At 45.2% G+C, this 25964-nt stretch overlaps 1 protein-coding gene across 1 annotated transcript in view; it reads right to left on the bottom strand.

The window, feature by feature from the left end:
• Positions 1 to 25964, bottom strand: part of LOC124270432 (E3 ubiquitin-protein ligase SHPRH-like) — a 146864-nt gene that overhangs the window by 35059 nt on the left and 85841 nt on the right. The window contains exons 8-9 of the mRNA XM_046705467.1: positions 25632 to 25739; positions 1450 to 1576 (exon numbers count right to left, since the gene is read on the bottom strand). Of these exons, the coding sequence (XP_046561423.1) occupies positions 1450 to 1576; positions 25632 to 25739 (235 nt within the window). The remainder of the gene's footprint in view (positions 1 to 1449; positions 1577 to 25631; positions 25740 to 25964) is intronic.

The raw sequence follows: 25964 nt of genomic DNA, 5'->3' as shown, positions 1-25964 counted from the left end.
CACTGTCTATCTGTACCAGACACTGATCCCTTCTATCTGTACCAGACACTGACCCCTTCTATCTGTACCAGACACTGCTCACTTCTCTCTGTACCAGACACTGATCCCTTCTATCTGTACTAGACACTGACACCCTCTATCTGTACCAGACACTGCACCCTTCTATCTGTACTAGACACTGATCCCTTCTATCTGTACCAGACACTGACCCCCTATATCTGTACCAGACACTGACAGCCTCTATCTGTACCAGACACTGACACCTTCTATCTGTACTAGACACTGATACCTCCTATCTGTAGCAGACACTGACACCTTCTATCTGTACCAGACACTCTCTCCATCTGTCTGTACCAGACACTGGCCCTTCTGTCTGCACCAGACACTGACACTGTCTATCTATACCAGACACTGACACTGTCCATCTGTACCAGACACTGACACCATCTGCCTGTACTAGACACTGACACCTTCTATCTGTACCAGACACTGACACCTTCTATCTGTACCAGACACTGACACCGTCTATCTGTACTAGACACTGACACCTTCTATCTGTACCAGGACCCTTTCTATTTGTACCAGACACTGACTCCATCTATCTATACCAGACACTGACACCGTCTATCTGTACTAGACACTGACACCGTCTATCTGTACCAGACACTGACCCCTTCTATCTATACCAGACACTGACACCTTCTATCTGTACCAGACACTGACTCCATCTATCTATACCAGACACTGACACCTTCTATCTATACTAGACACTGACACCGTCTATCTGCACTAGACACTGATCCCATCTATCTATACCAGACACTGACACCTTCTATCTGTATCAGACACTGACACCTTCTTTCTGTACCAGACACGACACCGTCTATCTATACCAGACACTGATAACTTCTATATGTACCAGACACTGACACCTTCTATCTGTACCAGACACTGACACCTTCTATCGGTACCAGACACTGACACCTTCTATCTGTACCAGACACTGACACCTTCTATCTGTACCAGACACTGACACCTTCTATCTGTACCAGACACTGATCCCATCTATCTGTACCAGACACTGACACCTTCTATCTGTACCAGACACTGACACCTTCTATCTGTACCAGTTCGTACCTAGCATTCCTCCACAAATTGCCATGTACATGGCCACAGGACGGAACCCGCAGTGCTGTGGACATCATCAGTGGCCAACTGGACGTTACACACCACTTTTTGTCATGTCCTTCTATATGTCACTTCTGTCAATGGACTACTTCCGGCGAACTCTACCAGACACGTATCTCATCCCTCTGTCACTCACATTAAGTTCATCATCCATAACTGCTAGGCGTGACCAATGAACTAGCATTCATATATATATATATGTGTGTCATTGTGATAACTACTGTCTATTCAGGTTCTCTGCTCACCAAAGTATGTACTTACTGTTACTGTGTGGCAAGTCCACATAATCAATTTCCTTCCTGAGAGTTTCATATGTGGTAATGACTATATCAAAATCAGCCAGTGTTTGTGGCTGAAGGAAGCCTTGCTTGCTCACTCCTGTGTAAACCTGCAACAATGAATGTCACACCTTCGAATGGTCTCATCTCATAAACAATCTCTTTTCTATTCTCTACATGGTTACAATGTGGACGCACATTTTTGGATTTCCCTAAAGTGATATTGCTGAAACATTGCGCAAAAACATACTCGCTTTCAAGTGGTAACTGAGGAAAGGGACAACTTGTGACTTCTTTGACTACTGCAATACCATTGTGGATTGTAAAACCTTTCATTTACAAAAATGAAAATACCAGATACTAGACAAAATCTTAAGTCACCCACCCATAGGAAAACTATTCTGATTGTATTTGACTTGTATCAAATCTAGTATATGCATGAGTGAGTGAGTGTGTTTAGTTTTACGCCGCACTCAGCAATATTCCAGCTATATGGCGGCGGTCTGTAAATAATCAAGTCTGGACCAGATAATCCAGCGATCAACAGCATGAGCATCGAGCTACGCAATTGGGAACCGATGACATGTGTTAACCAAGTCAGCGAGTCGGACCACCCGATCCCGTTAGTTGCCTCTTAAGACAGCATGGGTTACTGAAGATCAATACTCTAACCCGGATCTTCACGGGTCTACATGCATGAAAACATAGCCATAACAGCATGGTATACCAACAATTTTCCACATAATCTTTAACTGTCTAAAGTGTATATACTGCTGTATGAGATACTGTTGACTTAATGGAATATGTCATTATATAGGGTGCCTCGGGACAATTTCATGAGATCAAATCACAACAAGCACTTCTCCTCTTTGTTATTCAAGGACCTATCAACTAAAGCATGTGTCATTTTGATCAAATTGATTTATTCAGCTCTCAACATTTGTTTTTCCAAGCATTGTACAACTTGAACAAAAATGTAATTTTCTCACTAAAATTGATATTTTATACTTATCCTGACTCATGCTTAATTGCTTGTCTTCTTCTTCTTGTGAACTATAGTGGAACACTTGAATCCCCTTTTGAAGCGCCCTTCAAAAAAGTGGACGTAAAATCACTCACCCCAGTTGCCTCCCTTGAAACCATCTTTTGGCGCGAAAAGGTCACATGATCGGCCATGCTTGTTCACTCTCTCCATTATTTCGAGCCCTGACACTTGGATTTGCAGGGAAATCCAGAGTGCCATGAGGGGAGGTTGGGAGGGCTAACCTCATGAGTCAGGATAAGTATAAAATATCAATTTTAGTCAGAAAATTACATATTTTTTCTTATCCTGACTCATGCTTAATTGCTTGTAGAATCCGATGGAAATGGTGGTGGGTCAAGCCACTCTGGATTCTCTGCTGATTTATGTCCTTATACCCCCTTGGGAACTTCTAATGGCATTTGTCCTTTCTTCCAGCTTCCTCTGATGAATGTGGGGGACCACAGCTTGTCAGATTTATCCTGGAAATCTTCTCCTGACATTTTGTGTGGATTTTATACGACTCCATCTCTTGATGCATGCATCAAGTGGAGAAGTGACCCTACTTCGTGTACAAGTAAGTCCTTACAAGTACCGGGTCTATCACTCATGCTAGCCTGTCCTAGACGTGCACATGGAGTCTAACACCATACTCTGTTGAGTGTTGGCTTTTACAAGTCACGTGACAAAAGGGTGAGATTTATCTCAGCGCCTTTAAGGTACCGTCAATTGTTGTGCTACAACAAGCGGCCCAAACTGGTGTATGCCAGAGACGTCCTCTGTAGTCATGTCTCTGAGGTAGTGGTTGGCAAACACCGTCTCCGATCTCCAGAAACAGCCCTCCATTATTATTGATATGGAGCAGTTTCCATGCAGAGCTAGCGTGGATGCCAGTGCTCTGACTTCATGAGGATTAGAGGCTCGTGGAGGATCAAGTCCTGCTGCTTTATAGGCTCTCAATATGACGGCTCTCATCCATATTGATATGGTTGTACGCGAGACTTCTGTAGGTGTCTCCGTAGATAGAGGGATGAAAAGGCGCTTGAATTTTCGTCTCCTAAATTTAGACCTCTGTAGATATATTTTCAATGCTCTGACTGGCCATAAGGATCGGTCTTGCGTATCCTGTGGTCCTAATATCGACGAAAGTGCTGGGATATGGAATTGTCTGTCTGGTTGACCGGACAGTTGATTCTTTGCTATAAAATCCCATCTTAGTCCCAGATGCACTGTGTCAAGATGCGTGTCAAATCTTGTTCGTTCGAAGTCTAGAGCATGAATTTCTGACATCCTTGCCGCTGTAGCTAAGGCTACGAGGAACAGTGTTTTATGAGTTAATTTTTTCATATGATATCCTTTCTAGTGGTTCGTAATCTTCGCTGGTAAGATGTTGTAGAACCACGTTGAGATCCCAAGCGGGCGCCTTGAATTTTCTTTGTTGGTCTTCCAACTTGAATGAGCGTAGTAGTGCCAGTATCTCTGGTACTTTTGTCAGTTTTATACCCGTCTTCATTGTGAAAACTGAGCTCAAGGCCGCTAGGTATGTAGAGAGTGTAGATCCGTTCAATCGTTTTGTCTGTCTAAGATGACAAAGGTATTCCGCCACTTGAGGATGTGTTGCTTCTATTGCAGTGAAGCCTTTATTCCGCGAGCGTATTTCTCAAAACTTTGTCACTTGTCATCATACAAGTTACGGGTTGATCTGCGTAAGGCTAAAGTTTCTGCTTTGGCCGCTCTGGTGGAATATCCTCTTTTCCTCAAGCAAGTCGTGATACGCTCCATGTGTGTAGTTGAAACATAGTTGGGTTTCTGTGTGCTTGCTTGGTGTGTGGATGAATCAGTAGATTTGGCCACTTTGGAAGTTGTAGGATTGGATTTCCTATATCTTGTATGAGGTTGGGGAACCACTCTGGCCAGTAAGGCACGACCAAAATCAGTTGTAACTTGTTCGTCATTTTGATTTTCTGTAATACCTTCAGTATTAGTGCCGGTGGAGGGAACGCGTACGCATTTAGTCCTTCTCACGATATGCTCAAGGCGTCCGTTGCCCATGCTTGAGGATCTGGGACCGGAGAGACGAATGTTGGTAGTTGTTTGTTGAACTTGGTTGCGAACAAATCTACCAGTGGGGATCCTATTGTCCGAATGATGTCCTTGAATGCCTCTGGGTGTAGCATCCATTCCATCGGTGACGGATTCATAGGACAGGATAGGGCGTCTGCTATCACATTTCTGGCTCCGGGAATGAGTGACGCTTTTATGTCGATGTTCAGGTTGTCTACTATGCTGAATAGTTGAAAGCTGAGGTCCAACATGCTTCTTGACCTTGTTGACCCTTGTTTGTTGATGTAGAACGCCACTGTGGAGTTGTCCGTATGGATCATCAGTTGAGCGTTCCTTAGTATGCTGGACCAGTGTAGTAAGGCGTTTATGACTGCTTTCAACTCTAGCATGTTGATGTATAGCTTCTGCTCCTGATTCGACCACTTTCCCGATGCCACTTTGTTGTTTAAGTGAGCTCCCCATCCTTGGTGGGACGCATCTGCGTAGAGATGTGTGTTGGATCCCGGCTCTGCTAAGTAGGTTCCTGCGCAGACATTCGACTTCTGTGTCCACCATAATAGGTATGGTTTCAGCTCGTTCGGTAGGACGAATGGATCCAGACTGTCTAGATGATCGTTGACAAACACTTGTAGTGGGCGCAACAGTAATCTGCCTCTGCGTGTCATATCTTGTGCTGATGTGAGGAGACCAATAGACTCTGCCACTCTCGTAGTGGTAACCGAGAGAGTAGTGTTTGCGATTTCATCTGTTGTATCTTGATCCAACGGTCCTCCCGGGACTGATTTACTAACCATCCTAGTTGAGTGAGTAGCTTAATCGTCAGTTGCCGTCTGAGTAGATTGAGATCTTGATGAGCTTGAATCCCGTCGTCGAGGTAAAACGCACTGCATAGACCTTGATGATGTAGGTAACTGACGATGGGCTTTGTCACTCGAGTAAACAACCAGGGGGCCGACGATATTCCAAACGGTAGTACCCTCCACTGGTAGTGACGTCCGTTGAACAGGAATCGTAGGTACTTCCTTGAGTCCTGATGTATTGGGATGTGAAGATACGCATCCTGTAGATCTATGCTGGCTAGATAATCTGACGGACGGATAATCTGTCGGAGTTGTGGAAGATGTACCATTTTGAATCTTGCGGGCTTTCTTAGATAATCCTGGTTGAACTTTTTCATGTTGTAAATCAGTCGGAACTTTTCCTTGGAGTTTTTCTTTGGGACCAGAAAAATCGGGGAGTAGAAACCTGGTGTGACGATTTGTATTTCTTCGATTGCCTTCTTGTTGAGTAGAGTAGTTTCTCCTTCTGATCAGTAGCATAGTTGTACATCTGAGGAGTGCTTGTTAAAGGTGGAACCACTTGCAGTTCTATCTTGTAACCTCTGTGTAGTATCTGGGATACATAATCGTCTTGTCGAATTCCCCAATTCTTCCAGTAAAGTTGAAGGCGTCCACCCACTGGTGAGGGTTGTATGGGAACGGCTGGGGGTGGATGACTCCAGTCGTTCCGACCCTGTCCATCAACGTCTAAAGTTCCTGGCACCTCTGAATCCTCTGCCTCTTCCGGGGTTACCTCTAGGAGCTCCGGTGGGGCAACGAAAAGAATCCTTATATCCCTTGGAAGTGCCGTATTTCTTGTCTCTAGCTCTCTGTATCCCTGCAAATTTAGATTTGCCAGAGTAGCGTTGTGATGTCTGTCTGATAACGGTGGCCAGTGTATCAATTGACTTGATCATCATCACTTCTCTGGACTCCTTCGTAACTTCTTTAGCCACGTCCTCAATTTCTCCTGCGAAGATATTCGTTGCTGCCCATGGAGCTCTGAACAGTGCTTTGGTAAACTTCTCACTCCATTTACAGGCTGATAGTAGACCTTGTCTTTGTAGCAGTGTTAATCCCCCCGATGTAGACGCTAGGTGTTCTGACATGAACTGTTGGTCTTTCTTTTGGGTTAATAAGGCTGAGCAGATCATCCGATCTTCTTCAGAAGAAGAGTTTGCAAACTACGCAATTAGGGTTTCGTTGATGGCCCTTGACCTGGCTAATCCGAAGAAGGTACGTCTAGTGGTTGTGAATGCCTAATTGGAGATGTACTAGGTGATCTGTATCTGCGTGGTGACGACCATGAAGATCTTGCCGAGGATCTGCACAATGTGACCTGTCTCTGTAAGTTGTATGCCTTCGTGAAGGCGTATAATCTCTTCTGCGTGGTGAACGCGTAGACCTCTGGTGCTTGTCTGAGTCCGAGGATGAAGGTGATCTGCGATGCCTTCACGAATGCTCCTCGTCTGTAGCAGGCGTTCTTTCTTGGTTGTTGGTTCCAGTGGTCCTTCTGTGAATGCCTTCGCAAGATTCGTCACGATCGTTGTTGTCATCCTGGGCATTCCCTTCACGAACGTTTTCTTCACACAGGTTTCGTCCTTCATCCCGCTGAGGTGTAGACGATGTTCATCCTCCTTGCAGATTCGTCTGCTTCTCTGCAGTCTTCTCCTGAGTGAACCTACGTTCCATCAGGTCCATCATCTGCTGGGTAAACTGCTGCATAAAGATGCCCGGGTTGAAGGTCTGCGCTGAGAACTGCTGTTGCTGTACAGATGACGCCGCATCAGATAATGTTGAGTGTCATCTAAGGACTGCCTGTCCTCTCTGGTAGTTGCAGTCTGCGCAGATAGGCCGTCTGACTGCATTGATATAGTTGCAGACGTCAGTGTTGAAGAAGACCTTGTCTTCTTCCTGGTCGGTACTTCAGGGATGAGGATCGGCTGCTCATCGTACACGTCTGCTTCGTCCGATGGGTTGATATCTGCAGCGAAGGATCTCAACTTCTTCGCTGCCCCCATCGACGACTTGACTGTAGACTTGTCTGAAGACGTCTTAGTCTTCGCAGCAGACGACGTCCTGGTCTTCTTAGACTGCAACGAGGATTGTTGAGTCGAAGACGATCTTTTCCTAAGGCCGGAACCCTCAATTCTCTGCTCAGCAGACGTCACCGGCAGCACACTGGAATGGTGTACCTCGACAGACAACAACCAACGGTTATTAGCGCATTCACCCTGTTGAGACATGACTAATAACTGTCGTCTCAATTTGTCCTTGGCACGTCTATGAACAGAATATAAATAATTACAAAATTCATTTTGAGATAAATGCTGACAAAGTTTACAGCGGAGGCTGGAAGAACATATAGAAGTGTAGTTAGGACATTGTAAATGCGGATCAGCAGTCGACAATCGAAACCTGCAAGAAATGCAAGTCTTCATGAAATGTAAACAAGTTGAGACATGTTGTCAACAACGTGAAAAACGGACAAATTTAGAATAAATTTCAAACCATATTGCTGGTAAATCCTTGATAAAGCCCTTATACAGCCTAATTTAGTATAACAGCCTAAAATTCAAAGGATATATGCCGTATAGGGGACTCAGGCGCTCTCACAACCGTCCATTAGGGCGAAGAAGGAGAGAGTGAACAAGCATGGCCGATCATGTGACCTTTTCGCGCCAAAAGATGGTTTCAAGGGAGGCAACTGGGGTGAGTGATTTTACGTCCACTTTTTTGAAGGGAGCTTCAAAAGGGGATTCAAGTGTTCCACTATAGTTCGCAAGTAGAAGAAGACAAGCAATTAAGCATGAGTCAGGATAAGGAAAAATTATCATTGATCTATTCCTTGAAATAATGTTGACTAATTGTGCTGAATTGATGAAAATTGAAAATTTTTAACCATAAATTGCATATTTATAACACTTATCCTATCTCACATATTATCCTCTGGGAAGCTTCTGAAAGGCATGCAGCATGCCCTCTGGATGGTCATGTGATCCTTGGAGCACCAGTTGTAATCTGTGTAGTGGGAATGGACAGGCGGGAATCCATCACATGAGATAGGATAAGTATCATAAATATACAATTTATAGTTCAAATTTTCAAATTTTTAAACACATCCTATCTCATGTACTGCACTTATCCCACTGTCAGATGGCAGGCCTTTAGTCTCAAAAGTCTGGCATCAAGCTCTCTGTAAACACACTTGCGTGAGGGCACCACAGTCGAGCTGAGCACGTTAAGCTTTGTCTATGGCTTCGATTTTCTTGATGTTGGAGATAAAGAGGTAGATCCTTGGGTGGGCTTTGGCAATAAGGTTTTTCAGCTTCAGGTGCCACCCCTCGAGGTGGTTATTAGTCCGCAGTCCAAAGTTTTCATACTGTGTCCAGATCCGTACCGGAAAACGTGCCTCATAGTCCACCCATGAACTCATGACGTAGTTGTTGAAGTTCCTGACCTTCTCTGACTCTGGGTCTTCGTCCATGGCAACGATCCAATTGTCCTGCACCATGTCCCGTGGAAGTAGTGGAAGGGCAGCTGCTCTCCTGACATGGGCCTGCACCTGTGGGATGTCCTTGTAGTCGTTTGTCAGTCCTTTCTCAGCCACATTTCGCCACACAGCCTGAGTGAAGTGGAAGAAGCATCCACACACCTCACACTCCTCATAGATTTCCTCCACTGCCCTGATGGCTGACACCTCAAAGTCTATTTGGATTTCACTGAGTGCAAGTTCAACCCCTACTTTGTCCCTAACAACATTCAACAACATGAATAGTCTGACATAGGTAACCCTCGTATGATTTGGCAACAGGCGCATGCACACATGGATACATATCCCCATTCACCATACAGTGAATGACATACAGCTGGTTCCATAGGGCTGGTGCAACATAGAAAGTTCCATCCATATACCACTTATCAGCATGGTGGAGCATGTTTAGCATGTCCTCTGAAGCAAAAGCCAGTATCTTGTCGTCATCACCATCATCAATGCACAGGAATTGCTGTCCATCTTTTGTCTGAATCCATGGTCCTTCGAGTTGAACATCAGCTAGAGACTTGGGTAGGTTTGGTAGGACTTTGCTTCTGTGCCGGTAGAGGGAGGACTTTACACTCGAGAATGATCGTAAAGACGCTGGGTCGGCAACCTCGGACAACTCTTCATCGTACAGCTACCGAATGGATGTGACGTCCTGCTGTACACACTGTTGCAGCCTGCTAAGGAGTCGAATCTCGTCTTCAGATTCCACTGGAACATGGTTGTGTGGTGTTGTTGATTTCACGAAGTCTCCAGTTGTAGAACAGTGACCTTAGCATGCAGAATGTACACACTCCCAATGTGTTGTGGTCTGTCGTCTGACATTGAGGCGATATCGGTACCCAGCAAAGAAAACTCGCTGTCCTCCTGCTTCAGAAATGATGAATTCAACGCGCTGAACATTTGCCATTGTGTGATGGATGCAGTTGGCTCCCCTTCCAATTATAGTTTAATTAACTGAGAAGATAAGATCTTCTCAACAATTTAGTCCTTACCATGTTTTTAGACATAATCTGACAAAGACAGACAAAGCCTATAACAACATAGTTAGAACAAGCCTACCCAATTTGATTAAATAGGATTAAGCTAATCCTGCTTTGGAGATTACAATATAAGCATGTTAACTGCTTCCCATAACAAAATGAAACAATATCATTGTACATGTCTTGTAATCTTTATTGGATGATAAGACTCACAGAAACAGATGCACACAGCATGTATCATCACGGTGCCATCATTACTAATATAATCCCCCTAAATTACCCGTTACTCCAAACGACGCACCCCTTCTTCATTGATAATTGGGCTGTCCCATTATTCTACAGGGCAAAAAATCATTTCCCACGCTGCCTACAATATTTTTGTTGGCAGTTTGGGATGTGGACAGTATGGGACCTAACCGATTACCCTGTGACTGTAATTCAAATAACAACCGTGGAGATTTGATGAAGATGCACAAGTAGGCCTGTTACAAGTACAATCTCCTGATTGACTACATAACTCCTATGCTTGTGATGGGTTGCTCCTCAAAAAACCCTTGACTTACTCAGTATAAAACCTCCCAGGGAGTGGGTGCTCCCGAGTCAATGTGGTTTTCCGCCGTACATTTGTCAAAGGACAAATGCGGAGCTCAACCTGTATGCCATGCCTCATCCCGGTTTCCAATAAGGCGCAGTGAATAAAAATCTTGCGACTCTAATCTGGACAGCCCCTGCTTCGAAATAATCCCCGCGATCACCATACAGAAGAAAGGGACAAACGATATATGACCCTCGCTCCTTTGCTTAAGCTTGATCAAGGATGTGTATGGCAACTTAGGAGCCGAACGCATCAAAATGCACTGGAATTTGGTATTCACACACCATTGACATAATTGCTCGCTAGAGTAGAGGATCACCCCTGTATCATAGTACAAGACTGGTCTCTCAGTCTATAATGAACTCAAATCAGTGATGACTGTACTGCAATGCCCTAGTGTACAACTAGGTGAGGTAGATCTATGCCCAAGGGAAAGTAAAATGAAGATGAACAATGGAGTTCCATACATCTTTATTCACTTTTACAAGGTAACACGGACTCTGCGAATGAAGGATGTAGGATTTAACACTCCAGGTACCAGGGCTGGTGGTGGAAATGCTTAGGCATGTAGGTTCTCCCATGAGATTGCTAGAGCGTCCTGATCCCACGCCAGTGCTTCTGAGACTGGTGATACAAATCTGGGTAGCTGATTGTTGAATCTGGTCACAAACATGTCTATCTGAGGGTTGGTGATTGGGAGACAAATTGATCTGAAGATTTGTGGGTGTATCTTTCACTTGGTTGGAGACGGCTGACCTGATCGAGATAGAGTGTCAGCAGATGATTGATGATATTCTTTACATACAAAGAAGAGCCGGTATGTCTGGCTCCTGTGATCGGAAGCTTGTAACCCTGACTGAGCAAGGATCACGATGAAGGGGTCTTACAAAATAGTTCAGTTGCAAGCAAATACACCAAGTCTTCTGCCTACCAGTGAGTCTAGGATCGGGACAACTTGGGTGGAAGGTCCCAGTTGGGGCGAATATCTTGCACAGTCGCCGCTTTAAGCGGTAGCGACCACCTCTGCCGAAGAAGGGTCTGTTTTGTCTCCTCTGTCTGCCATGAAAATTATTGCCCTTTGCATCCCTTTCCTCAAAAAAGAGGAATTGTTCCGTTTGGGGCAAAGGGGAATATATTAACTCATCCAAAAGCGGGGGACATGACCAGAGATCAGTATGTGGGGAAGGCGGAGGTTCAGCAAACTGTAACTGGAGCAGTCGGTGAGCTCGGAGGCAAAGCTTGTGGTCAAGTAACAGTACAGCGCCCGATTGTTGCATCTGTTTGATCTAAGTTTTGATGCGGCTGAGTGTCTTGGGAGTGGTCCCACGATACAGGTATGGTAGGCTGCAAAAGAACCAGATGCCTGCACCAAATGTAAAGTAGGATCGCCCGAACTAACTAGTATCGACAAACCTAAGGGTCAGTTCGGGAGAGGTATTCGATGATCAATCATGGGAGGGTTCATCCTATCAGGATACGCATAAGTAGTTGAGGGTAGAGCAGTCATCATCCACAGAGATTGGTCCTGAGGGTTCGTTGAAGGTGAAATCATCGAACATATGGCCGATGTACATTTAGGAACATCCGTAAAATCTGTAGAGGGGGTCGCCGCATCTGAAGGGCTCGTTGAAGGTTTTCACAGGATTGGCGAATGTTGCATGACCACTACTCCTTATGCAACTGTAGGCCTGATGTTTGGTGAACCGCATCCGGCGGGTGAAACAAACATTTGAGGTTCTCACTAGGATAAGAATCTGAGCACATCTAGGAAATCTTCATGCTCCGTATGGGACCATGACAATCTGCGTGCCTTCCTCACCGGTCTCTCTCTAGATTTCTTAGATGAAGACGGGCCACTTGATCAAACTAGGAAATGGCAAAATTTTCTTTTCTGGATGACGGTTTTTCTTTCTTTTTAAGTTGTTACTGGAATTCAATAGTGAATTAAAGACTTCCATTAACAAAGGGATCACATGGAAGGTGTTACCACAGATACCAAATAAGTCATGATTCTTTGTGTCCATTAACAGTGAAGAATGCCTGATTCTGAGAGGTCAAAATATGATTGACAAATAGACTACAGTTTTATTATATTAAATACACAGATATAGAACATAAAATTCCTTATCAGAGGAAGATTAACTATAAATGAGGAACTGGTTTCAGAAATAGATACTTCTTTATGTTTCGATTGTAAAAAGGGCAACAGCCAGAATTGATGATAAATACTGTAAGACCAAATAAAGGGAAACAGTCAGAATGCTTCACAGTCAGAATTGATGATAAATACTGTAAAATCTGAATGTTGCTTTGTTTACATTCCAAACAAGTACAACTTTCATTTTCACACCTAATTAATGCCCAATAATTTTATATTAGCTGTTTGCTATCTGAATCTAAAACATAGAAGTAATTTAGGGATGTATGTACCACAGTTGAGTTTGAAAATGTAATTTTCTGACTAAAATTGATATTTTATACTTATCCTGACTCATGCTTAATTGCTTGTCTTCTTCTTCTTGCGAACTATAGTGGAACACTTGGATCCCCTTTTGAAGCGCCCTTCAAAAAAGTGGACGTAAAATCACTCACCCCAGTTGCCTCCCTTGAAACCATCTTTTGGCGCGAAAAGGTCACATGATCGGCCATGCTTGTTCACTCTCTCCGTTATTTCGAGCCCTGACACTTGGATTTGTAGGGAAATCCAGAGTGCCATGAGGGGAGGTTGGGAGGGCTAACCTCATGAGTCAGGATAAGTATAAAAATGTAATTTTTTGAATAAAATTGATATTTTATACTTATCCTGACTCATGCTTATTTGCTTGTCTTCTTCTTCTTTGCGAACTTAGTGGAACACTTGTATCTCCTTATTGAAGCTCCCTTCAATAAAAACGTGCGTAAAATCACTAATCACTACTCACCAAGAGTTGTCCCTCCTCCCGTTTACGCGGGGAAACTGGCGCCACTGTTTCCAACATGCTTCACTCTCTCCTGAATACGAGCCCGACACTTGAACTTACAGGGAAGTCTTGTGGGGAGGTTGGGAGGGCTTACCTCATGAGTCAGGATAAGTATAAAATATCAATTTTATTAAAAAAATTACATATTTTTTCTTATCCTGACTCATGCTTATTTGCTTGTAGAATCTGACGGAATCAGGCGGTGGGAAAAAAGGCACTTAGGATTTTAATTAGTGAATTTACGTCAAAATAACCCCCCCTACGGGAACTTCATAATGGCACTGTAATTATGCTAATTCCTGCTGCTGTACACAAACGAGTTCTTTCATCTGCCAATTAATGGGGGGACCACAATAGTTAACTTTTGGTCCTATATTGGTTAACATTTAAATGTGGATTGAATGATTCCAAATGAAAAATCGACCCATAGTACTAGTAACTGCAAGTACTGGGTTTAACACTTTATGCTAGTTCTGAAACGTGCATAGATACTGAAGCAAAACTCTTTAGAGTGTAGGCTTGATCAGTCATGAGAAACACGGCAAGACAACGTCTCACCTTCTGTGGGGAACTGTCAACTGCTGTGCGACAACCAGAGGGCCGAAATGGTGAATGCCTGAGACGTCCTCGGTGGCGATATCTCTCAGGTAGTGGTTAGCAAACACCATGTCCGATTTCCAGAAACGGCCCTCCATGATCGTATTCAGCGAGCAATTCCCATGTAGAGCGAGTGTTGATGCCAGTGCTCTAATTTCGTGAGGGTTAGAGGCTCTTCGAGGATCGAGTCCTGCAGCCTTGTAGGCTCGTAGTATGACAGTTCTTATCCAGATTGATATTGTAGTACGGGAGACTTCCGTCTGTATCGCTGTTGATATCGGGAAAGAACAGTCGTTAAAATTTTCGTGTGATCAATCTGGATCGTCGTAGATAAATTCTTAGTGCTCTCACTGGACACAAGGATAGGTCAAGCGTATCGTGTGGTCCGAGTATGGAGGATAGTGCAGGGACGTGGAATTGTCTGTCCGGTTAACCTGGCAGTTGATTTTTGGCGATGAAATCCCATCTTAGTCCCATGTGCACTATGTTTTGATTTTCATCAAATCTTGTTCTCTCGTAATTTAGAGCATGAATTTCCGACATCCTGGCTGCTGTTGCTAGGGCTAACAGGAAAAGTGTTTTCTGTGTCAGAAATTCGATTGATGTCGTTTCCAGTGGTTCGAAAACGTCACTAGTGAGATGTTTGAGAACAATGTTGAGGTCCCATGCCGGAGCGTGAAATCTCTGTTTCTGATCCTCCAATTTATAAGAGCGTAGCAAGGCCAGTCACTCTGGTACCTTTGTTAATTTTGCACCCGTCCTCATAGTTATCACTGAACTCAACGTCGCTAGGTATGTTGAGAGTGTAGAACCGTTCAGATGTTTGGTTTGTCGTAGGTGACAAAGATAGTCTGCCACTTGAGGATGTGTAGCATTTCTAGCTGTAAATCCTTTTTAGCAGCGTAAGTAAGTCTCAAAACTGCCCCATTTGTCGCCGTACAAGTTGCGTGTCGAATTGCGTAAAGCAAGCGTAACCGCTTTCGCCGCTCTGGCTGAGTAACCTCTCTTGTTTAAACATGCCTTAATACAGTCCACACGTGAAGTTGGAATGCCTCTGGGTAACTGTGCGCTTGTTTTGTGTGAGGATGTATTAGTAGATTCGATCGCTGTGGTAGTTGCAGATTTGGTGGTCCGAGTTCTTTTATGAGAATGGGAAACCACGTTCTCGCTGGCCAGTAAGGCGCGACCAAAATCAGTTGGAGGCTCCTTTGTCTGACTGATTTTCTGTAATACCTTTGGTAGTAGCGCTGGCAGAGGAAAAGCGTACGCGTTTAGGCCTTCCCAGGATATGCTGAGAGCGTCCGTTGCCCACGCTCGTGGATCTGGGACTGGAGAGACGAATGTTGTTAACTGATTGTTGAAGCGTGTGGCGAATAGGTCTATTAACGGAGCTCCTATTTCCTTTATGATCTGTGTGAATATCTCTGGATGGAGCATCCACTCTGTCGTCGATGGTAGAGCTGGACGGGATAGTGCGTCTGCTAGGACATTCTTGGCTCCTGGAATGTGACATGCTTTTACATGGATGTTCAGATCGTCTATTAGGTCGAACAGTTGAAAGCAGTGATGTAGTAGGTTCAATGATCTTGTTGAGTCTTGCTTGTTTATATAAAACGCCACTATCGAGTTGTCTGTGTGTACCATGAGATGCGCATTCTGTATAATCGTGCTCCAATGGAGTATGGCGTTGATGGCTGCTTTCATCTCCAACATGTTGATATGTAGACATTTCTCCTCCTGACTCCATATTCCGGATGCCACAGGGTTGTCGAGATGTGCTCCCCAACCTTGGAGTGACGCGTCTACGCAAAGATGGGTCTTGAATTCCGGCTCTGCTAAATAGGTGCCTTCGCAAACATTCGACCTCCGGGTCCACCATAGTAGATGAGGTCTGAGGTGATTCGGTAGACCGAATGGTTGTAGGTCGTCGAGATGAGTATTGATGAGGATCTGTAATGGGCGTAGCTGTAGTCTGCCTCTGGCTGTCAAGTCTTGTGCAGATGTGAGGAGACCCAACAGACTCTGCCACTGTCGTAGTGGCCACGGAGAGAGTAAGACTTGAGGGATGGTCTATTGAATCTTGAGCCATCGGTCCTCTGGTACGATGACACGATTCTGCTTCGTGAGAAATCTGATGCCTAGAAATTGTAGGTCCTGCGTAGGTTGTAGGTCCGACTTGAGTAGATTCACTAACCAACCGAGCTGAGTGAGTAGCTTGATGGTGAAATTCAGTTGTAGTTTGAGATGGTCTGGATCTTGATCTACTTGAATCCCGTCGTCGAGGTAGAATGCATTGCGTAGCCCTCGATGATGTAGATATATAACTACGGGTTTTGTTTCTCTTGTAAACAACCAGGGGGCCCATGATATTCCAAATGGCAGGACCCTCCATTGGTAATGTAGACCGTCTAGTGTAAATCTGAGGTATTTTCTCGAGTCGGGATGTATCGGGATATGCAGGTAGGCATCCTGTAGATCTATGCTTGCCATGTAGTCCATCGGACGGACGAGACGGATTAGTTGAGATAGATGTATCATGCGGAACTTGGGAGGTCTGCTTAGATAATCCCTGTTGAACTTGCTCATATTGTAGATGAGTCGGAACTTTTCCTTGGAATTTTTCTTTGGCACTGGGAAAACTGGGGAGTAGAAACCTGGTTCTATGTTGACTTGATCCACAATTTCTATGGCCTGCTTGGTTAGAAGAGATGAGACAGCCTCTCGTAACTTCTCTATCTGTTGTATGTAGCAGTCGAACTTGTGTGGGTTGACTGTCAGCGGTGGTTCGGCCTGTAGTTTGATGCGAAACAGGAACGGCTGGGGGTGGAAGACTCCAGTCGTTCCGAACCTGTCTTTCAACGTCGATAATTCCGGGAGCCTCTGGGTGCCCTGCCTCGCCCGGATCCTCCCCTGTAGTTGCCGAATGGGCGACGAAAAGAGTCCTTCCCGCCTCTGAAGCTGGCCACTTTCTTGTCACGTGCCCTCTGTAATCCCGGAAACTTGGATCTTCCCGAGTACCGTTGAGTTGTATGCTTGAATACGTTGGCCAGAGTGTCCATGGACTTAATCATTAAGACTTCGCTTGAATCTTTAGTGACTTCCTCGGCAACTCTGTCGATTTCTCCATCGAAGATGGAAGGAGTTGACCACGGGGCTGTGTATAGAGGCGCTGTAAATTGTTCACTCCAACTGCAGGAGGCAAGGAGACCTTGACGACGAGCTAAAGTTAATGCTGCGGGCGATGGATGAAAGGTGATTAGTCAAGAACTGTTGGTCCTTCTTCTGCATGAGAAGGGCTGAGTATATCATTCTGTCTTCTTCCGCCGTGGAGTCTTGAAACTTAGCGATGAGCGTTTCGTTGACTGTGCGAGATCTGTTGAGGCTGAAGAACATTCTTCTGGTCATAGATTCTACTTGAGCCAGCTTGCGGTCCTCAATCTTGTAAGACTTGGCCTTGGCATCGTTAATTACTTTAAAGTTGTCGTCAATATCCTGAGCTTTAAAGAAGGAGTCCATATTATGCGTGGAGAACTTCCTGGCGTTGAACTGTGGTAAGTGTGGCACTTGGGCTTTAGTAGCTGTCTTGAAAGCTGTGTCCAAGTTCTGTGAAACCGTTGCAATGGGATCGATCGGAGGTAGAGTGAGCGTGTCGACGTCGTCATCTCTCATAAGATAAATGTGCGCTAGATTATCATCTTTAGATGGAGAAGCCAAGTCCAACCCGTTAGCCATCCAGTAGCGTATATCAGAGTCTGAGAAAATGATGCCACCATCATCTTCTGTAACCGGAGTGCTGAGAATGGGATGTTGATATTCCTCCGATGGTGAACTAGGTGGAGTCCTATGTGACCGTGGCGATCTACGTGGAGACCTGCGCGGAGACCTGCGCGGAGACTTGTAGGGCGAACGTCATGGTGACCTGTGTGGAGACCTACGTGGACACCTTCGCGGAGACCTTCGCGAAGACCTGTGTGGGGATCTGTGAGGAGATCGGCGAGGGGAACGACGTGGTGAGTGGCCTGACGAACTGTGCCTGTAGGGAGACCTGTAGGTTCGCGAGGCCCTGGTGAGTCCCTTGACGATCTATGGGACAAAGATGTCTTGTATACTGTAGTTGATGTCCTTCGCGAAGGCCTTCGCGAAGCTTCTTTGATCTGAGTCCGCAGTTGGGGATTGACGGCATCTGAGTCCGCTTGGGAAGGCTGGTCCGAGTCATATTCCGGGGATGAACGATTCCTCCTCCGTGAACGCTTCTGTGACCGTTGAGTCCGTAGTAGGTGAAGATCGTGTAGCCCTTCGCGAAGGTCTTTCGCGAACGCTGATCCACTTGGTCCTCCACAGGGGTTGACTGTGTCGATCTTTGCGGAGGCTGGTCCGTTGAAGTTGTGACGTCCTTCACGAAGGTCCTCGTGATGTTGGTAGATGTCTGGCTGGTGGCAGGTGCCTCAGATGTGTTGTCTACGTTGGAGCCTTCGCGAAGGCTCGGACCTTGTGCAGACTGTCTCTTTTCCAGGCTGTAGCGTTGCTCCATCATTTCCATGATTTGCTGGGAGAACTGCTGCATGAAGTCGCCCGGGAAGGTCTGCGGTGGTACCAATGCTGCCCTATCTGCGTTGGTGGCGATGGGCCCTATGGGACGATCATCTGTTGTCAGCGTTGATACATCGGGTTGACCATGGATCTGCGCTGACGTCACTGTAGCTGAAGTCACTGTAGCTGAGACCGGTCGTTTCTTGTGATGAATGTCCAGGATGATAATCGGTTGATCATCATAAAGGCCCTGTTCTGCGACGGGAACGATCTCGGCCGAGAAAGTTCTAGCAGGCTGTGACTTCTCCTTGGTGTTGGACGCTGCCCTAGGGGTGCGCAGTTTACGCTGGGTGGTAGACGACTTCCTAGTCTTGGGCTGCGACGATGGGATGTCTTGAGATGCAGGTCTCTTCTTGGAGGTGGCGGACTGCGTCCCCCACCTCTCCTCCGAGGGAAACTCTAGCTGAACACCAGACGGTAGGGGGTCGTCTGACAGCAGTAGACCGGTGAGGGACTCAGCCGAGTTCTCCATGACTGGGACAATCTTACGCGACCTATCAGCAGCACGTCTCAAAACACCAAGTATATATTTATTAAATGCACAAGTTGATAAGGGTTTGCAGACACTGCAACGTGAGCTGAAAGAACATGGTACAGTGCAACTAGGGCATATTAGGTGCAGGTCAGCAGCAGAGAAACGTAACTTGCATATGGAACAGATTTTCATGAACGTAGACTACTGAACAATCACGGAATAACCCGTGAATAAACAGTAAGAAATATGAATAATTATCAAACCATATTAATGAAGGATACTAGCTAAACCTCTATAAGAAACTTATAGAGGTAACTAACTAAATAATCAAAGGATATAGTGCCGTAAGGAGACACAGGCGCTCTCACAACCTGCTCACTGGGCGAAGAAGGAGAGAGTGAAGCATGTGGGAAACAGTGGCGCCAGTTTCCCGCGAAAACGGAAGGAGGGACAACTCTTGGTGAGTAGTGATTAGTGATTTTACGCACGCTTTTATTGAAGGGAGCTTCAATAAGGAGATACAAGTGTTCCACTAAGTTCGCAAAGAAGAAGAAGACAAGCAAATAAGCATGAGTCAGGATAAGGAAAAATTATCAATTTTAGTCAGAAAATTACATATTTTTCCTTATCCTGACTCATGCTTAATTGCTTGTAGAATCCGACGGAAACGGTGGTGGGTCAAGCCACTCTGGATTCTCTGCTGATTTACGTCCTTATACCCCCTTGGGAACTTCTAATGGCATTTGTCCTTTCTTCCAGCTTCCTCTGATGAATGTGGGGGACCACAGCTTGTCAGATTTATCCTGGAAATCTTCTCCTGACATTTTGTGTGGATTTTATACGACTCCATCTCTTGATGCATGCATCAAGTGGAGAAGTGACCCTACTTCGTGTACAAGTAAGTCCTTACAAGTACCGGGTCTATCACTCATGCTAGCCTGTCCTAGACGTGCGCATGGACTCTAAAACCGTACTCTGTTGAGTGTTGGCTTTTACAAGTCACGTGACAAAAGGGTGAGATTTATCTCAGCGCCTTTGAGGTACCGTCAATTGTTGTGCTACAACAAGCGGCCCAAACTGGTGTATGCCGGAGACGTCCTCTGTAGCCATGACTCTGAGGTAGTGGTTGGCAAACACCGTCTCCGACCTCCAGAAACAGCCCTCCATTATTGTTGATATGGAGCAGTTTCCATGCAGAGCTAGCGTGGATGCCAGTGCTCTGACTTCATGAGGATTGGAGGCTCGTGGAGGATCAAGTCCTGCTGCTTTATAGGCTCTCAATATGACGGCTCTCATCCATATTGATGTGGTTGTACGCGAGACTTCTGTAGGTGTCTCCGTAGATAGAGGGATGAAAAGGCGCTTGAATTTTCATCTCCTCAATTTAGACCTCTGTAGATATATTTTCAATGCTCTGACTGGACATAAGGATTGGTCTTGCGTATCCTGTGGTCCTAATATCGACGAAAGTGCTGGGATATGGAATTGTCTGTCTGGTTGACCGGACAGATGATTCTTTGCTATAAAATCCCATCTTAGACCCAGATGCACTGTGTCACAATGCGTGTCAAATCTTGTTCGTTCGAAGTCTAGAGCATGAATTTCTGACATCCTTGCCGCTGTAGCTAAGGCTACGAGGAACAGTGTTTTATGAGTTAATTTCTCATATGATGTCCTTTCTAGTGGTTTGTAATCTTCGCTGGTAAGATGTTGTAGAACCACGTTGAGATCCCAAGCGGGCGCCTTGAATTTTCTTTGTTGGTCTTCCAACTTGAATGAGCGTAGTAGTGCCAGTATCTCTGGTACTTTTGTCAGTTTTATACCCGTCTTCATTGTGATAACTGAGCTCAAGGCCGCTAGGTATGTAGAGAGTGTAGATCCGTTCAATCGTTTTGTCTGTCTAAGATGACAAAGGTATTCCGCCACTTGAGGATGTGTTGCTTCTATTGCAGTGAAGCCTTTATTCCGGGCGTATTTCTCAAAACTTTGTCACTTGTCATCATACAAGTTACGGGTTGATCTGCGTAAGGCTAAAGTTTCTGCTTTGGCCGCTCTGGTGGAATATCCTCTTTTCCTCAAGCAAGTCGTGATACGCTCCATGTGTGTAGTTGAAACATAGTTGGGTTTCTGTGTGCTTGCTTGGTGTGTGGATGAATCAGTAGATTTGGCCACTTTGGAAGTTGTAGGATTGGATTTCCTATATCTTGTATGAGGTTGGGGAACCACTCTGGCCAGTAAGGCACGACCAAAATCAGTTGTAACTTGTTCGTCATTTTGATTTTCTGTAATACCCTCAGTATTAGTGCCGGTGGAGGGAACGCGTACGCATTTAGTCCTTCTCACGATATGCTCAAGACGTCCGTTGCCCATGCTTGAGGATCTGGGACCGGAGAGACGAATGTTGGTAGTTGTTTGTTGAACTTGGTTGCGAACAAATCTACCAGTGGGGATCCTATTGTCCGAATGATGTCCTTGAATGCCTCTGGGTGTAGCATCCATTCCGTGGTGACGGATTCATAGGACAGGATAGGGCGTCTGCTATCACATTTCTGGCTCCGGGAATGAGTGACGCTTTTATGTCGATGTTCAGGTTGTCTACTATGCTGAATAGTTGAAAGCTGAGGTCCAACATGCTTCTTGACCTTGTTGACCCTTGTTTGTTGGTGTAGAACGCCACTATGGAGTTGTCCGTATGGATCATCAGTTGAGCGTTCCTTAGTATGCTGGACCAGTGTAGTAAGGCGTTTATGACTGCTTTCAACTCTAGCATGTTGATGTGTAGCTTCTGCTCCTGATTCGACCACTTTCCCGATGCCACTTTGTTGTTTAAGTGTGCTCCCCATCCTTGGTGGGATGCATCTGCGTAGAGATGTGTGTTGGATCCCGGCTCTGCTAAGTAGGTTCCTGCGCAGACATTCGACTTCTGTGTCCACCATAATAGGTATGGTTTCAGCTCGGTATTCCAAACGGTAGTACCCTCCACTGGTAGTGACGTCCGTTGAACAGGAATCGTAGGTACTTCCTTGAGTCCTGATGTATTGGGATGTGAAGATACGCATCCTGTAGATCTATGCTGGCTAGATAATCTGACGGATGGATAATCTGTCTGAGTTTTGGAAGATGTACCATTTTGAATCTTGCGGGCTTTCTTAGATAATCCTGGTTGAACTTTTTCATGTTGTAAATCAGTCGGAACTTTTCCTTGGAGTTTTTCTTTGGGACCAGAAAAATCGGGGAGTAGAAACCTGGTGTGACGATTTGTATTTCTTCGATTGCCTTCTTGTCGAGTAGAGTCGTAATGGCATCGAGTAGTTTCTCCTTCTGATCGGTAGCATAGTTGTACATCTGAGGAGTGCTTGTTAAAGGTGGAACCACTTGCAGTTCTATCTTGTAACCTCTGTGTAGTATCTGGGATACATAATCGTCTTGTCGAATTCCCCAATTCTTCCAGTAAAGTTGCAGGCGTCCACCCACTGGTGAGGGTTGTATGGGAATGGCTGGGGGTGGAAGACTCCAGTCGTTCCGACCCTGTCCATCAACGTCTAAAGTTCCTGGCACCTCTGAATCCTCTGCCTCTTCCGGGGTTACCTCTAGGAGCTCCGTGGGGCTTAATTTAAAAGAATCCTTATATCCCTTGGAAGTGCCGTATTTCTTGTCTCTAGCTCTCTGTATCCCTGCAAATTTAGATTTGCCAGAGTAGCGCTGTGATGTCTGTCTGATAATGGTGGCCAGTGTATCGATGGACTTGATCATCATCACTTCTCTGGACTCCTTCGTAACTTCTTTAGCCACGTCCTCAATTTCTCCTGCGAAGATATTCGTTGCTGCCCATGGAGCTCTAAATAGTGCTTTGGTAAACTTCTCACTCCATTTACAGGCTGATAATAGACCTTGTCTTCGTAGCAGTGTTAATCCCGCCGATGTAGACGCTAGGTGTTCTGACATGAACTGTTGGTCTTTCTTTTGGGTTAATAAGGCTGAGTAGATCATCCGATCTTCTTCAGATGTAGAGTTTGCAAACTTCGCAATTAGGGTTTCGTTGATGGCCCTTGACCTGGCTAATCCGAAGAAGAAGGTACGTCTAGTGGTTGTGTCTAGTTGCGCTAGCTTCTTGTCCTCCACTTTATAAGTCCTGACGCGAGCGTCATTAATGAGTTTATAGTTTTCATCTACTTCTTGGGCCTTATGAATGGTTCCATATTGTGTAGTGAAAATCTCTTAGCATTAAACGGTGGACTGCTTTGACTCTGATACTTCGTTGCCTTCTTGAAGGCTGAGCTGAGGTTGTGTGGGACGTCCAGTACCGGATCTATGGGTGGCAGTGTTAGCGTGTCACAATCGTTGTTAGACATCATGTACGTGTAGGCTTCATTATTCTCCTCAGATGGTGATGCAAGCTCCAGACCATTAGCCATCCATGATTTGATCTCTGTATCTGAAAAGATAACTCCTCCATCATCCTCCGGTTTCGATGTGTCTCGTTCCGAAGGTCGTTGCTGTTGGTCCTGATCTCTAGGTGGAGATCTATGTGTAAGCCTGCGTGTAGGCACTCGTGAATGCCTAATTGGAGATGTTCTAGGTGATCTGTATCTGCGTGGTGATGACCATGAAGATCTTGTCGAGGATCTGCGCGATGGTGACCTGTCTCTGTAAGTTGTATGCCTTCGTGAAGGCGTATAATCTCTTCTGCGTGGTGAACGAGTAGACCTCTGGTGCTTGTCTGAGTCCGAGGATGAAGATGATCTGCGATGCCTTCGCGAATGCTCCTCGTCTGTAGCAGGCGTTCTTTCTTGGTTGTTGGTTCCAAGAGTGTCTTCACCAGTGGTCCTTCTGCGAATGCCCTCGCGAGATTCGTCACGATCGTTGTTGTCATCCTGGGCGTTCCCTTCACGAACGTTTCCTTCACGCAGGTTGCGTCCTTCATCCCGCTGAGGTGTAGACGATGTTCGTCCTCCTTGCAGATTCGTCTGCTTCTCTGCAGTCTTCTCCTGAGTGAACCTACGTTCCATCAGGTCCATCATCTGCTGGGTAAACTGCTGCATAAAGATGCCCGGGGTCGAAGGTCTGCACTGATAACTGCTGTTGCTGTACAGATGACGCCGCATCTGATAATGTTGAGGTGTCATCTAAGGACTGCCTGTCCTCTCTGGTAGTTGCAGTCTGCGCAGATAGGCCGTCTGACTGCATTGATATAGTTGCAGACGTCGGTGTAGAAGAAGACCTCGTCTTCTTCCTGGTCGGTACTTCAGGGATGAGGATCGGCTGCTCATCGTACACGTCTGCTTCGTCCGATGGGTTGATATCTGAGGCGAAGGATCTCGACTTCTTTGCTGCCCCCATTGACGACTTGACTGTAGACTTGTCTGAAGACATCTTAGTCTTCGCAGCAGACGACGTCCTGGTCTTCTTAGACTGCAACGAGGATTGTTGAGTCGAAGACGATCTTTTCCTAAGGCCGGAACCCTCAATTCTCTGCTCAGCAGACGTCACCGGCAGCACACTGGAATGGTGTACCTCGACAGACAACAACCAACGGTTATTAGCACATTCACCCTGTTGAGACATGACTAATAACTGTCGTCTCAATTTGTCCTTGGCGCGTCTATGAACAGAATATAAATAATTACAAAATTCAATTTGAGATAAATGCTGACAAAGTTTACAGCGGGGGCTGGAAGAACATATAGAAGTGCAGTTAGGACAAAGTAAATGCGGATCAGCAGCCGACAATCGAAACCTGCAAGAAATGCAAGTCTTCATGAAATGTAAACAAGTTGAGACATGTTGTCAACAACGTGAAAAACGGACAAATTTAGAATAAATTTCAAACCATATTGCTGGTAAATCCTTGATAAAACCCTTATACAGCCTAATTTAGTATAACAGCCTAAAATTCAAAGGATATATGCCGTATAGGGGACTCAGGCGCTCTCACAACCGTCCACTAGGGAGAAGAAGGAGAGAGAGTGAACAAGCATGGCCGATCATGTGACCTTTTCGCGCCAAAAGATGGTTTCAAGGGTGGCAACTGGGGTGAGTGATTTTACGTCCACTTTTTTTAAGGGAGCTTCAAAAGGGGATTCAAGTGTTCCAAAATAGTTCACAAGAAGAAGAAGACAAGCAATTAAGCATGAGTCAGGATAAGGAAAAATTATATGTTACATCCATTTGGCTTCCAATATGTGGTGTAATTGTTTGATCAGCTTTCTAGAAGTTGGCGAGTCAATAATGTAGCATGAGACTTTATGGATAATGACTTGTTGAACAATGGTGTAACAATCTACACAGAAATGTTGCTCCATGTAATAAACAAGAAGTTGTTAGCATAAAGTCATATGCTTCATTTTTGGCATTTTGTGTTTGGGTATTTTCGAGAGTATTTGACACAATTATATATAAGGTGTGGCAGTGAGATGGATGGTCAAATTGGGGCTGCTTGATAGACTACCAATATGACTACCAATACTACTATGAATATGGTTCTAGTTTCTGTTTGTAACCAGGATACACTTGAGACTTACAAACACACGGACAGTCTCCTGCTGCACATGCTTCTTGATCTCCTCCTCCCACTGGTGGCAGATGGAAAATGGGGAGATGATCAGAGTAGCAACTGATGGGACTGGGGACTGAAATAGATGTCACACATCACATTACTGTCAGAAAGTATAGGATTCTGGAAGTGTATTTTATGTGAAAAAAAAATTATCACCAATAACCAACATAACTGTAATTAAACATTGTTTGTGCCAAACAAAGGCCACGAGTAATCCGAACATGTACACTGCATTTATCACTAATAATCAACATGAGAATATCATATCCTTTGATCAAAGTGTGAACAGTCATTTACT

Source organism: Haliotis rubra, unplaced genomic scaffold, assembly GCF_003918875.1.
Source record: "Haliotis rubra isolate DU_JTF1 unplaced genomic scaffold, ASM391887v1 Scf1518, whole genome shotgun sequence".
Taxonomy (NCBI): Eukaryota; Metazoa; Mollusca; class Gastropoda; order Lepetellida; family Haliotidae; genus Haliotis; species Haliotis rubra.
This window is presented reverse-complemented; position numbering and strand designations above follow the sequence as displayed.